The sequence below is a fragment of the Castor canadensis genome, chromosome 5 (assembly GCF_047511655.1).
Source record: "Castor canadensis chromosome 5, mCasCan1.hap1v2, whole genome shotgun sequence".
NCBI lineage: Eukaryota > Metazoa > Chordata > Mammalia > Rodentia > Castoridae > Castor > Castor canadensis.
In genome coordinates, this window is record NC_133390.1 from 172,216,651 (window position 1) to 172,231,398 (window position 14,748).

General features: G+C 44.6%; 1 protein-coding gene across 5 annotated transcripts in view; it reads right to left on the reverse strand.

The window, feature by feature from the left end:
• The window catches only part of Atp9a (ATPase phospholipid transporting 9A (putative)), a 122,815-nt gene that overhangs the window by 73,320 nt on the left and 34,747 nt on the right, over nt 1–14,748 (reverse strand). For all 5 annotated transcript variants that reach the window (XM_020175154.2, XM_074074984.1, XM_074074986.1 and 2 more), the window contains one exon: nt 12,676–12,784. In XM_020175154.2, coding sequence (XP_020030743.1) covers nt 12,676–12,784 — 109 coding nt within the window. The remainder of the gene's footprint in view (nt 1–12,675; nt 12,785–14,748) is intronic.

The following is a 14,748-nucleotide window of genomic DNA, read 5'->3' on the forward strand; positions in this document are numbered from 1 at the left end:
TTTGAAGTTTGGAAAATTGACAGAATGTCATGTAACCAGTCCAACAGTGAAGTAACAGAGCATTTCCACCATCCCAAAGTCCTCTACCCCAGCCCTACCCTTTGCAACTGCTGGTCTGATATCTACCATTAGAGCTCCCCTTTTACAGAATGGCAAAGAAATGAGACCATGCTATATGTCCTTTTCTTAAACTTAGCATAATGCTTTTGAGTGTTATATATAGTTGATGCCTGTTCATTGCTGAGTAGTACTCCACTTGACAGACATACCACTGTTTGTTTAACCATTCACCAGTCTATGGATATCTGGACTGTCTTCTTTCTTTTTACAACTAAAGCTGTTATACATGTTCATGATAAAAAAAAAAAAAGACACTTCCAAAATAATCTGAGCTCATAACACTACATTTTTACAACTCTCAATATTCTACGTGGTATTCTTTTAACATAATTTATTGTCATGTATTTTTAAGTAATTTATTACCATTGAGATTTTCCAAAGCATTCAGATAGTTGTTTTTTTGGCCACACAGGCATTTGAACTCAGGGCCTCGAATTTGCTTGGTAGGCACTTCACTGCTTGAGCTGTGCAGACGGATCATTTCTGTCGAAAAACTCACTTCAATACATTCCACAAGGTCTGGCACTACCCTATTTGTGCACTGATTAAATCTGGTTATCACAGCAGTAAGTGGAAGTGGCACCGAGAGGTCACACACAAACACTACTGATTTCTAGACAACCCGTGACCAGCACACAGCCAGTGGTAATGGGTTGGACCAGCTCTTAACCACTTTCCAGGTGTGAGTGTCTCCCTAGCACTTGGCACCCAGCACTTCCACAAAACATGATGCTGAACCAACCTTGTGGCTGAGCCCTGGCACACTGGGGAGGCCACTAGCCTCAAGTTTCATTATGTCTTGGCCTTTAGTCAACTAGATAACATGCACTATTCCAACGAGTTGAGATATGATCATCCCCCTGTATCTGTGGGGGTTTAGCTCCATGACACCCTCCTCCATGAATACAGACTTGACAACACCTATGCAACCTTACCCATCCTTTGTCATCTTTGGATCACCTGCAGATGACCACATAAATGCTATATAAATGGTTGCTAAATCGTATTGTTTAGAGAATAATTGCAAGAGGAAGTCTGTATGCTTAGCTAAGGGCAGAACCATTGTAGCCCTCACCACACAGTACCACCAGCAACAATGTAACATTTCTGATCCAGGGTTGGTCAACTCCCTGATGTGGAACTGAGAGATGGGTAAAGAACTCTTTCACTGCCTGCGCCAATCTTCTTGTCCCATTAGGGGGCAGCAGCAAAACCAGGCACGGAGGGGCCCTCACTGGAGGACTGAGGATGCCATTACTGATAGGAATACAGCCAAGGAAACTTTTCTTCTCCTGAGTATCCCCCAACTTCCCAAAAATAAATTTACACTTTGACTTAATTTCTAAAATTTATGCTGCTGGCCTGACAAGCGATCAATCACCTATGGGTCCAGATCTTTGGAATGCAGTTACAAATTGTAAAATCTAACTCAAAGCTGAGTAGTTTTAATTCCTGCTACATCACAATTCCCTTGTATCTGTGTGTTTGAGAGCCGGACAAAGTGAAGAGGGCTGTCCTTAGGGCCTGGCAAGGATTTTTTCTGGAGATGTGTGGGATTTATTCCTTTCTCTGACCTAGGTATTTTCTAAATTCTCCACATTTTTTTTTAATAAGGAGCTTGAGATTGCTTTTCTAATGAGAAAAAATTAAATCAGCTCAACTTTTTAAATGACTGGGCCCAGAGTTTTCCCTTCTGCAACTGAGTCTTGATTTACTGTCGGTTAATTTGAACTCTGCCTCTCTCTGTCCACCTTCTCTGTCTCAACAAAACCCCTTTAATCCACTGTGTTTACTGAGCAGTTTCTGAGTCACCCTGGTGTGTTGATCCTTCCTGCAAACACTCCTACCTTACCTGTCCCAGTTAGAAGCCCTCTCCGTCTAAGGAGGAGTGGCGGGGCTGTTAGACACCCCAGATTACTTATTTTGCTCTAATGAGCATTTTAGTGAATGGGGCGGGGGGGGGGGAGGGGGCGTCTCAACTTTGCAGCCTCAACAGACACCCTCAGACCCCCCACTCCATCATGCAACAGACATAAATTCGGACTTCCTATCCCATGGTACTATATATATATATATTTTTTTTTTTTGGTGTCAGTCACAGATTTCTGTCATAGAATGGAGCATTACAGTAATCAAAAATATCTAATTCAGGAGGTGGTGGTGTGGATCAAGTGGTAGAGCACCTGCCTAGCAAGCGTGAGGCCCTGAGTTCAAACCCCAGTGCATTACACCCAAAAACTGTAGTTCAGGCCGGCATGCTAGGTGTGTTCTGAATGAGAAGACAAAATCAGTTTTTCCACCAGTCAGATGCTAGGATTGGTTGTTGGCATCTGAACCCAAAAATGTCCTGGTCTAAGAGGCTCAAAGAGGGTAGGGAAGACACAGGTAGGGAGGGAAAAAGACACGGGACAGGAGAGAGGGACCCAAGTTAGAAATTAGGAATGCGCTGAGCTGCTGCTCAGCGGTAGAGCTAGCATGTGTAAGGCCTTGGGATCCACCCCCAACACCGCAAAAAACAGAACAGAATAAAATAGAAAATTTAAGCTAGGAAGGGCAGGGCTAGCAGAGTGGCTCAAGTGGTAAGAGCATCTACCTAGCAGGCATGAGGCTCTGAGTCCAATCCACAATACTGCCAAAAGGCGGGGGCGGGGGGGGGGGCGGAGTAGGGGAGAGGCTTTAGTACTGGGATTGACTCAGATTGATTCAACCACTATTGAATCTTCTATAAACTTCTTGAAGGCAAAAAAAAAAAAAAAGAACAAGATACAGACAAGCAATGTGGCAAGTCTTCCTGGCCTCCCAGCAAAGTACAGGAGAAAAAATAATAACACTTTACAGTGATTGTTATACTCTCAAAGGACAGCAGGAAGCTGACTGGACAGAAAACACTGTCTCCACACCTGGCAGGGCACAGCACAAACTCCTACTTTCATTTTTTTAATCTTTTTTAATCTCACCTCTGAGGGACTCCTTGGCTGGAAGCAGGTCTATTTTGTGGATGCCTTGCTTCTGTGAGCGCTCTAGTTCTCAGCTTCGAGTTGTTCAATGAACTGCACAGCTGGTAAGGAAGGGAGGTGAGCCTGCCCAGGAACATCTGGCTGGGCCCCAGGGCGTGAGCCCAGAGCCCTGGACTCCTCCCGTCTGGATCCCAGAACCCAGCCCCCATCCCTCGGTGCCAGGAACTTTTCAATGCATTTGCAGAGAGGAAAGAAGTTGGGTATGGGCTTTTCCCAAAGTAAAGTGGAAAATTCTCGGCTGCCAGCTCCTAAATCATTGAACGTCTTCTAGTAAATCCTCCCGGTTCAGCTTTCAGCACTTCCCCCAAGTCATCTCTCAGCCGGTTTATAACGGGGACAAACTTCAAATTAGGAGGGCTGTTTATTTCCATAGCGGGGGGACCCAGCCTTTCATCAGCAAACCCATTGAGCCCCGACCGGCCTTTCATGGATGACAGCTTCAGAATAAGAACAGTTTGTCTACATGGCAGGGAAAACCAGATGTTTCCCTTGATTGAAGCAAGCAAATGACAATTCAGTCAAACTGCAGAACAGCCTGTGGACCCACCCCACCCCCCAAAAAAAGGAAAAAAAATCTTAAATAAATTCGGGGCTGCTGGTACACGTGGGCCTATTGCTGACCTGGACCACGTCCAGCTACACTTGTGTTTCCCCTGTGCACGCAGGACACTGGGTGCTTCTGGAAATCTGCAACACTCACCCTGGTTAATGTATTACTCCTAGCTCCCTCGCTGATCGAACTGCGCCCTGTGTACATTTGCTAGGGTTGACATTAACCCCCCCATACTCCCAGCAAAGGTCAGAGGTTTAAAGTTGAAATTTTCATATTCAAATCGGGCTGTCTGCATTCCCCAAAGCCTAAGAACAGATGTATTTGAAAACAGGCAAAGCAATGAAAGTGTGATTACAAATGCCACCACCGCTTCTTAGTGCTTTTGTTTAAAAACAGTGGCACATTTACACCCAACAGAGGCTTCTCAAATACATATATAAATGATCTGGCCAGCTTAGGGTGCCCCAAAATGATGAAGCAGACTGACACCCTCGCAGAGGTGAAGTATCTTTTGGAAAAGAAAACAGTAAAAATTGTGAGATTTTTTTTTTTCCCCTGGGTTTTTTGGTTTTTTTTTTTCCATAAACACATATCAATTCACCAAAGATTTGCAGTAAAGTAAAATTGAATACTTTGGAAAGAAAAAAAGAGATTTGAAATCAACTTGCATCTGTCAGAGAATGTGTGAGAACGTATCAGGCAGACTGCTTTAAGAAAGACTCAGAAGTGCTGGAGGTCTGGAGCTCACAGAGGGGAGTTTGAGCAGGGGAGCTGCTCACTGAACAAACAGTAAGTTTTTACCACCTTAACATCAAAAAGTCCAGCATGGCAATGCTTTTCTTTTAAAAAAAGTCACGAGGTATAACTCAGTGTTCGTCCATGTGGAACAGGATTTACACTGGGAAGACATGAGCAGTATTTCTGCTAACTATTAGCTAACTAATCCCCCCACACACACCCCACCCCCCCACCCCCCCAACAAACACATCCTCTGCACACTATTCTATCTTAGGTTAATTCCTGGGGAACACAAGTCTCAAAAAGCAAAATGTGGGTATCCTCAGGTCTCAAAAGTAATCACATTAATTGCAATTCCAGATAATGATCCTGTTAGATTTCTAATTAAACTGGAAAAGGGGGGTGGGGAGAACAGAGCACTCCTGAAGGTGTTGGAACCTGGAGAGGAGAGCTGAAGTCTGCCAGGGGCACTCTCCCAATAGGCCTGAGCCTTTAGCTCAGGTTAGCCATCTGTCCAGATGTCCCCAGCAGGACAGAAGCAAGGCCCCTGAATCCATGATGCTCTGTTGCATTTTCTCTCAAGATAATGACCCTCAGGCTTCATTTAACCCTTGGTCAGCAGCTGGCCTGGGAAGGCATTCCAGGCATGAAGACTCAAGGAATTCATCTTCAGAAAATGCAAATCCCCCTCCCTCACCCTCTGTGACAGGCACCCCCTTCCAGAATCAAACTTCAGTGAGGGGAAGGTAGACAGAAAGAGAGGCAACTCATTAGTTAATTATTCTTTCTGGACCCAGCCCAAATCTTTTTGTTGTTTTCCCCCCTCAAAATATTCTGAGAAACAAAGAAGCTTTTCTGGGTACACTATTAATTTAAGACGTCTTTGGGGGCTATAATTCCAGTAGCACCAAATGCTATTAATTTGAGACAACAGTTCTATGATTATTAAAAGTCACGAAGGTCTTTTCCATATGAATTTCACACGGGAGGGCAGGCCTGCTTGTTTCCCCCAAAACAGGACTCCCACCTGAGTTCCTCTACCTTAGAATAAGGAGTCCATTGCTAGGTTTCTCTGGACTCAAAAAATGGTTTTGTTTTTGGTGGCCCTGGGATTTGAACTCAGAGCCTCACACTTGCTAGACAGGCACTCTACTGCTTGACCCAGCCCTTTTTTGTGATGGGCTTTTTTGAGATAGGGTCTCTCAAACTATTTGCCCAGGGCTGGCTTCGAACTGCGATCCTCCTGAGTAGCTAGGATTCTAGGTGTGAGCCACTGGCAACCAGTAGAAAAGTATTTTTAAATGACTAAAATCTTTTTTCTTTTCCTTTTGAGACTGGGTATTGCTATGCAACCCAGGTTGGCCCGGAACTCTCGCTCCTCCTGCCTCAGCCTCCTAAATGCTGGGAATACAGATGTGGACCACCTCGCCAGGCTGGAATTCTTAATAATATTTGGACATGGGCCTCACCAGTTTCTTTTACACTGGTCCCCACAAATCACATAGCTAGCCCTGCTCACCTAGTCCTTCATCTTGTTTCCTGCTTCCCCATCTGGGCTCGTCTTTCCCCACAGCTTCAATTCCACATCTCCCCTGACATCCCTTCTATACAAACTCCTGGATCACAGAATCTTCCATCCTGGAGACTCAGGTGCTCCCCAGCCCACCTGGACTTTTCTTCTGCTGTCCCAAGAGGAAGAGGCTCTAGAAAGGTGGCCTGACAGGGAAGAGCAAGGCAGAGCCGGACTGGTGTCCTGCAGCCCACACACCCCATCACAAGCTGAGGTCTTGCCTCAATCTGATGCTTTTTTGGCAGCAGCACAGGCACATCTGGGCACTGGCATGTTCAGGAAGTTCCATACTTGGTTTAATGCTTTACTGAAATCTACTCCACTCTTTTTTTTTTAAGAGTTGAGATTTTGCTATGTTGCCCAAGCTGTCTTAAATTCCTGGACTCACGAGATCTCCTGCCTCCACCTGTCAAGCCACTGGGCTGCAAGTGTGCACCGCCATGCTTGGCTATGATTATTTTCCCTGGAGGGCGGGAGGTCTCACTATGAATGTAGCCCAGGCTGACCTAGAACTCCTGATCCTCCTGCCTCAGCCTCCCGAGTGCTGGAATTACAGGAGGGAATTGCCATGCCTGGCTGAGATTCTTAATAATGTTTGGGCATGGGCCCCACTGGTTCATTTTGCACAGGTCCCCACAAATCATGTAGCTAGTCCTGCTCTCCTCTGTCCTGCAGACTCAGGATGAGGACCACCAATTGCAGGAAGACTCCTCAGCCCCTCCGTGACATGACCCCAGGCTCATGTCATTTATTCACCCACCAGCACTTAATGAACCCCTACTGCGATGCCACAGCACCAGCCTTTCCCCAGCTCATGCCAATCCCCAGCAAGGAATCAAGTCCCCATGCAAGAGGGACCTTTGTAGCAATCTCTAAGGTAGGTGCTACCATTGCTACCCACCCCTTTACCAGGAGCTTGGAGAATCGCCTGAAGAATAGGACTCCACCACCAGGCAGAGCACATGCTTTAGAACCACAGCTCTCGACTGCCAGTAACTGTGCTCAGAAGAAGGAACACAGTAACAAAAGGAGATATTTACCAGGGCATGGTGGTACCTACCTATAATCCCAGCACTCCAGAGGCTGAGGCAGAAGGATCGCAAGTTTGAGGTCAGTGTAGGCTACACAGTGAGGCTCTGCCTCAAAAAACAAATGGAAGGGAGGGAGGGAGAAGGGGAGATGGAGAGAGGGGAAGGGGGGAGGAAGGGAGAGAAGGAGGAAGAGGGGGGAGGAGGGAGGGAGGGAGTGGGAGGGAGAGTGGGAGGGAGGGAGAGTGGGAGGGAGAGAGGGAGGGAGGGAGAGACAGAAGGAGGCACATTCCTTATGAAGGCCACTGCAGTAAGACCATTAGTTACTTATTGCAGTCATATTTACATGCCTGGAAGCCGCACTGGCTCTTTCCCCCAATCCCACACCTTCACGCTCATGTCTGTGACCCACCCAGGTAGTGCATCACAGAGCCTCAGATGATTCTTAGGAGAGTAAACAAATATGTCATTTCCATATGGATTCATTATCAGAATGCTTCAAATACTTATTAAGCATGACAGCAGCATTAAAAGTTAACTGGCTGATGGAGCGGCGCAAGTGGTAGAGCGCCTGCCTAGCAAGCGTGAGGCCCTGAGTACAAACCCCAATGCCACAAAACAATTTTAAAAAATTAACCTCGTTAGTGTGTTGTTTTTAGATACATAATTAACAAAATAGGATGATCCAGAACACTGGAAGCAGCTATTAAAAACAGCATGTCACAAAATAGTTTCTGCCTGATAGCGAGGGGGGGGGGGTAAAGAAGGGGCAGGGGGAAGAAGAAAGAAATGACCCAAACATTGTATGCACATATGAATAAAAGAAAAAAAAAAAAAAAACAGCCTGTCATCCAGCCTGGTGTGGGGCTCTGGGGCACAGGGTTTGCTCAACACATAGGAAGCCCTATCTGATCTCAGCATGACAAAAACAAAACAAGACAAAAAGCTATCTTCATTTTTTTCTCCCAATGGTGAGTTTCTCTCTCTCTCTTCTCTCTCTCCTTTTTCCTGAAAGTAAATTTGAAATCTTTTCATTTGATTAAATTAAAGCTTCTAAAACTTTGGCCATATCCCAAGAAAAATGTGTCATTACATTCCTTTTTGTTTGTTTGGTTTTGAGACAGGATCTCATTAGGTAGCCCAGGCAGGCCTCCCCAGTGCTGTGATTACAGGCGCATGTCACCAGGCCAGGCAAGCAATCTTTTTTTTTTTTTTTTTTTTTTTGTGGTACTGGGGTTTGAACTCAGGGCATCATGCTTGCTAGGCAGGCACTTTACCACTTGAGCCACTCCACCAGCCCAAGGCAAACAACCTTAAAAATTTATTAAGCCAGGTGTGCTGGCTCATGCTTGTAATCCCAGCACTAGAGTGTTAGAGTCAGGAGGATAGGGAGTTCAAGGTCAGCCTGGTCTACATAGTGAGACCCTGTCTCATATAAAAAGAAAAAGTTTATCAATTCCTGCCCAAAATGCATACCATGCATCTAATTTTGAGGTAATACCACATAAACACCAATCAAGGGACAGTTTACAGAATGGCCTGAGACTAGCCTGTCCTCTTTTAAAATGTGGTCAGGCAAGACAAAGAAAAGCCAGGCACTGTGCCCAGTGAGAGGAGGCTGAGGACAGCAGAGACCTGGACACAATGGAAGACCCTGGCTGGGTTTCTAGGCCAGGAAAAAACAAAACAAAACAATCCAGACAGGGCATTTTCAGGACAAATGGCAAAATTTGATTAAGGGCTATAAATTAAACTGGGTGTAGAAATCAGGAGGATGGCGATTTGAAGCCAGCTGGGGGAAATACTGCTCAAGATCCTATCTCAGAAAAACCCCATCACTACTTCATATACTTACAAGAAACAGAAGAAACCTCTTGCAAAGTTTTACGTGGGGCAGGGAGGGGGTTGAGAGGGAGAGACTGTGGGGATGATCTAACCAACGTACAATATTAGCCTATATGGAACTGTCACAATGAATCCACCCCGTACAACAAACATACCTTAATAAAAAAATTAATGGAAAAATAAATTAAAATGAAATAAATTCAAGGTGAAAAAAAAGTTAAGAAAAAAGATCACAAAACAGGGCTGGCAAACTGACTCAAGTGGAAAGGCCACCTGCCAAGCAAGCATAAAGCCCTGAGTTCAAACCCCAGAACTACTAAAAAAAAAAAAAGGACTATAAATTAGATCAGTGGTAATGTATCAATGGTAAACTTCCTGATTTTGACAAGGAAGAATTATTTTGACATTAGGGGCAAAAAGACTTTCATCTTCTTCTCCCTACAGTCATCCAGTTTGGGTTTGTTACTGTTACTCCTGTTGACACCAAACTATTTAGGAATAAAGGGATCATGGCCAGGTGTGGTGGACCAAGTCAACACTTGGGAGGAAGGAGGACACTGAGCTCAAGCCAGCTTGGGCTCCATAGTGAGACCCGGTCTCAAAACCACCACCACCACAAGAAAAAGGGATTATGTCTCAACTTAATTCTCAACTTTCTAATGACACAGTGTGGGCATATGTATGAGATCTGTAACTTTTTGCAAATTAAAAATTATTGCAAAACAAAATTTTAATTGAACAAATTAGGTTGCTTTATTTTACCACCACTTGTTGGAGTTTGGAGTTTTAAGCTCTTTCAGGACTATATTTTTTATTTTTGAGGGCTGCTCTAGAGTAATTGTGACTTAGCACACAGCCAGTGGAGCCACTGCAAACGTTCAATTCAACCTTGACCCTGACATCATTTCAGATGCCTATGAAGAAAATTCCTCAAGAGAGTCAGATTCCCTTTCTCTCTACCAGAACTTTCAGCCCAAACCCCAGAGAGAAGTAAAAGGGTCTTGCAGGGTACCAAAAATGATACTCCCTACAGGCAGAGAGGAGTCCAGACCTTATTATCCACACAGAGAGAACGCCTGGCTAGCTCTGAGTTGAAACATCTCATGGGCAACAGATACACCCAGCTTGAAAGAGAACAGCTAAGAGACCGGCTTAAAGGAGTTCAGAGTTAATCAAGAAGTGTGCCATTCAGATGTACCTGCAGTTACTGCCTGTACCATGGCTGGGATCTTTCTGAGAATGCTAGAACAGGGAGTGATTACAACAGAGAGTCAATTAAGGCATAAATCATTTTGTTGGTGAGACTTGGGTTTGAATTTAGGTGTAAATAAATCTTATACTGTTTTCCTGCTGGTAATCTAATGCAGCATGTGGAAAGCTATATACCACTGATTTTGAATTAGTGATGTATACGATCTGAACTTGTCATTCTCTTGTATCTCTTACTTGTACTTTTTGGTTTTTTGGGGGTGCTGAGGGTCTGTCCTACCTTACCTCGATCATTAACCCATCTGTGTAGTTTGTATAAGAATGACTTCAAAATGCTTCACTTCTTCATTTTGATTTGACCCAAAGAATCACCGATAGGTCTCATCTTTGTTTTAGAAGCCTAAAGTCTGTGAAATGAGATATAACCTTAAAGAGGTGTGAGGAGACATGGGATAGCTTTGGCTAGAGTGTAATAATTAGTGTGGGTGACTATTTTTTCATTTTCAAATACTTAGGTTGCCATAAAAAGAATTTTTTGTGTTATTTTAACTTTCAGTACCAAATAAATGTATATCTAAAAAAAAAGAAAGAAAGAAAGAAAAAATTATGTTAGTCCACGTACTGCTGCTATTACTCAGGAAATGTGTGGCACATAGGTAAGTAGCATGGTCTGTAATCTCCTGACCCAGGTATTGTTTCTGAAAATGCTGCACCCCCAAAACTGTTGAAAAGTCCATTCTAAGATTTCCTGTGATGAAAAGAAAGAGTCCTTAAAAATGGCTCAGACATATTTGCTTCACTTTGCTTTTGAGCTCACTGAAGATGCTGTGGGTAGAAAGATCCCCTCAGGGAAGTACTAATTCAACACTAGCATCAAATGCAGAGACTTTCTTTCTCCTCCTTTCCCCAGCATCATCCAGTTAGGCCTTGATACGCTGCTCCCCTTCCCAGCCACACACACCCCCATGTATCAAATAACTAAACTTGCCCGGATCCCTTTCCGGCCTGACAGTTTCTTGGGCGTTTTGTTGGGCTTTGAAGAGAAATTGCAGAGCTGGGGCCCGCAATATTCAGCATATTCAGACCTGTGTTGTTTTCCTCTCCTGTGGCATTCACATGATAATAAGGCCACAAGAGGTGACCAACAAAGGAAGAGGAGTTTTTAATGCTAGAGCCATCTGCCGATTCTCCTCAGTCTTTTCAAGAACTGAACTAAGTGAAGGCAGGAACTGGGAAGGGTATGCTGGGAAGGGTATGCTGGGAAGGGCAGAAAATTCATTCACAGGAAAAGCCATTCCAATATGAAAAGAAAGAACCCGGAAAGTGGGAGCCGGGGTGGATGGACGAATGGAATCCAAAGGCCCCTTTTCTTGAGCTCTAAAGAGATCACCCACACCCTCTCCTTTGGAGCTTTCTCTTTTGCCAAGCATATTAAGGATTACAGTAAGATTTAATATACACAACCACAAAAAAGCCCCCTGCAGAGGGATCTTCTGACTACCCACATGAAAAGCCCACACCTCTGCAAGATTAAATTGTTTTTTTTTTCCCTTTGGGGAGCAAAACATCCTAAACACAGTATTTTTGCATCAATAAAGCATTCATATACCAACTCTAAGTCTCCCCTTATTCTAAAGATTATTTATATTTTAAGACCACCAGCCACGAAAACCTACTCAAATGCACTAAAACATTTCTATCCCTTTAGGAAATGTGATTCAAAGTGCAACTTTTTTTGAGTCCCAAACATGTTTATCCCAAACAATTTTCCTGGAAGGAAATTCTACTCAAAACTCTGAAGTCACCAATAGACCCCTTGCTTGTAAGGAAGCAAAAGCATGTCATAAAGCGGGCTCTCCTGACTCAGCTGCAACTCTCTGCATCTATCTGTCTTATATCTTCCAAGAGTCTCCATTTTCCCCTGGCCTCTCCTAAAACAGTACTAATCTCCAAGTGAGGTTAGAAATCTCAGGACAATTCACTGCATTCTTCTCCAGCCAGTTAGCCAACTTCAGATAACATTCTCACATTCCGGATGCAAACTTAAACCTACTGTAGCTGGAAACAAAAACCAACATAGTTTGGCTCACTGCGCAGCTTCTCCAAGGTTGTATCTAGGGGGTTTTAAAGTTCTATCATTTAAAATATCTGCAGTGTCCTGCCAGATGAAGGTCATCCGGTCACTGGTCTTTTGGCTTCGACAGCGAGGCTTCGTAAGACACCTTCAAATAATCTGCTGCTTTTGTAAAATCTAAGGGGGCCTGTAAAGTAATCCCTGTTGAAACAGTGTCTCTGCAAGCTGTTTATCTTTTTAACTTGTTCATGGAGCTGGAGGCCACTCCCTCAACTCAGCAGGGAAAAGGAAAGGGGCTGGCCAGGGAGCTCACAGAATTTAATTCCAGATGGAGAACAAGTTATCTGACAGAACCAACTCTAGGAGGCCACTGGCAGATAGAGGCAACTCTGGTGCCTGAGCAACTGAGTCACTGTCCCACCACACTGCACCCTCGGCCAGGGGCCTGAACTCTGCTCCCGTGACTGTCAGCGGTCAGTGATTGAGTTGCAACCCTGGGGCCCAGGAGCCAGGAGGCTGACCTCTTGCTGTGAGCCGGCTATAGACCTGGGAGTTGACGTCCTTGTCTCGAACATAGCATCGGATCTCCTCCACTGCCTCACGGATGATGGTGACAGCCAGCACGAAGCCCTGCAGAGAGTGAGGACAAGGGTGAGCCCTGCTGAAACCAACTGTACTCTCCTGGCACTGGGGGCAGAAAAGGCAAGGAGCCACTTATGAGGGCAGCAGGGAATGACCAGATGCATACGCACCCCACACACCCTTCTCTGGATCTCCCTTAGCGAACATGTGCAACTGTAGAAACACCAACACCCACTGCAAGCATACCCTCATTCACCACTGCGAGGTCTGTAAGGGTGAGAAGCCTAGAAACACCCAAACTGTCCTTCCACAGGCAAGGGACAGTGGCCACTCATATCTGCCTCTCACCACGTACTGGGCACCGATGGAAGTACATTTCATCAGACACCATGACTGCGACCCCCCGCCCCAGGCACAGGAGGAAACTGAGGCAGGAAAAGATTGTGTAATCTCAGCAAGGGCAATTATAGGTACTAGAATGCAGGAAATCTTGCTCCTAACTGATACGTTCTGCATCTAGAAAAACTCTAGATGAGTGGATGGAGCCAAGAAGAACCACCGAGCAACAGGTAAAGACAATTAGGTCCATCCACTGTGGACAGGTCACACAATGTCAGTGCTCATACAGGCAGCAAAGACTGGTGTAATGTCAAATGGCTTCTGATTTCCTGAACTACTGCCCCGATTCCTCGGAGAGGAAGTGCACTCAGGAAGGACTAGACTTCATACTTATCCCTAGTGTGCTAAGCTTTTATGAAGAAATCATGTTAGAATATTGACCATGAAGTATAACTAATAAAAATTTAAGACTGCTCCAATTTGTGCAGCTGTACCCCAGCTCATAATATTTACTGAGTGAGCAGTCACCCATAGCAAGAATCTATTTTCAACCTGCACTTTTTCCTCTTGTATCAGTAAAGGCAAAAACATTTATTCATTTTTCTTAAGCTCTTAACATTCACTTTGCTTGTCATGCCTCCCCTCTGCCCTCTTTTAAACTTATGAAAACATTATTTTTTTAAATATAGGTGACATGACTGCCCAGGGACTCACAGCTATAATTCTTTGAGGGTTTCAGTTTCACACTGTTTATCCTGTGAACTATATTAATTTCAACTCAGAAAACTTTAAATCTCTTATGTAAATCTAGCCAGAGACACACTGCCTGGTGAAACGCCTCCAAGACCCATCTGTCTTTACAACCAAAAGATTGCTCCTGTTTCCAACAGGAGGTCAAGTACACACTGCAGCCACAGAGGAGGGGAGAGAACAGTTCTGGAGGGAACTCACACCCCCTTTGCTGCTGTTTTCTTCTTGTGTGGCAGAACCTGGGTGTTTGCTGTTGTTTTTTTATTTATATATTTTTGGGTGGTACTACTGGAGTTTGAACTTAGGGCCTCACCCTTCCTAGGCAGGTATTCTACCACTTGAACCATGTCCCCAACTCTTACTTGCTTTAGTTATTTTTCAAATAGGATCTCGTGTTTTTGCCCAGGGTTGACCTCAGACCATGATCCTCCTGATCTCCACCTCCAGAAGAGCTGGGAAGATGTCAGACACTAGGCTTAACTGCTGTTTTTCAACATCTAGTGAGACAGGAACCACCCATAGCAAGAATCCATTCCCAATCTACATTGCTTTCTCTTGTATCAATGAAGGCAAAAACATTCATTCATTTCTCCCATACTCTCTCTTTGTGTGGGCCTAGCTAAATCCCATTGTTAATAGAAAATGGTGCTCATACAAAGATGGGATCTGCTCAGTAGTCTCCATGCTGCAAATAAATTCCACTAAAGTTATCATACTACCTGAACACACACACACACACTTCTCATTAATCCTAGAGCATACACCTCCCCTTAAGCTAGAAATTGCTTTACAAACAGATGCAAATGCATGCCTATAATCCCAGCTACTGGGTGGTGGTAATCAGGAGGACTGAGGTTCCAGGCCAGCCTGGGCAAAAAGTTTACAAGACCCCATCTCAACAAATAAACTGAGCATGGTAATGT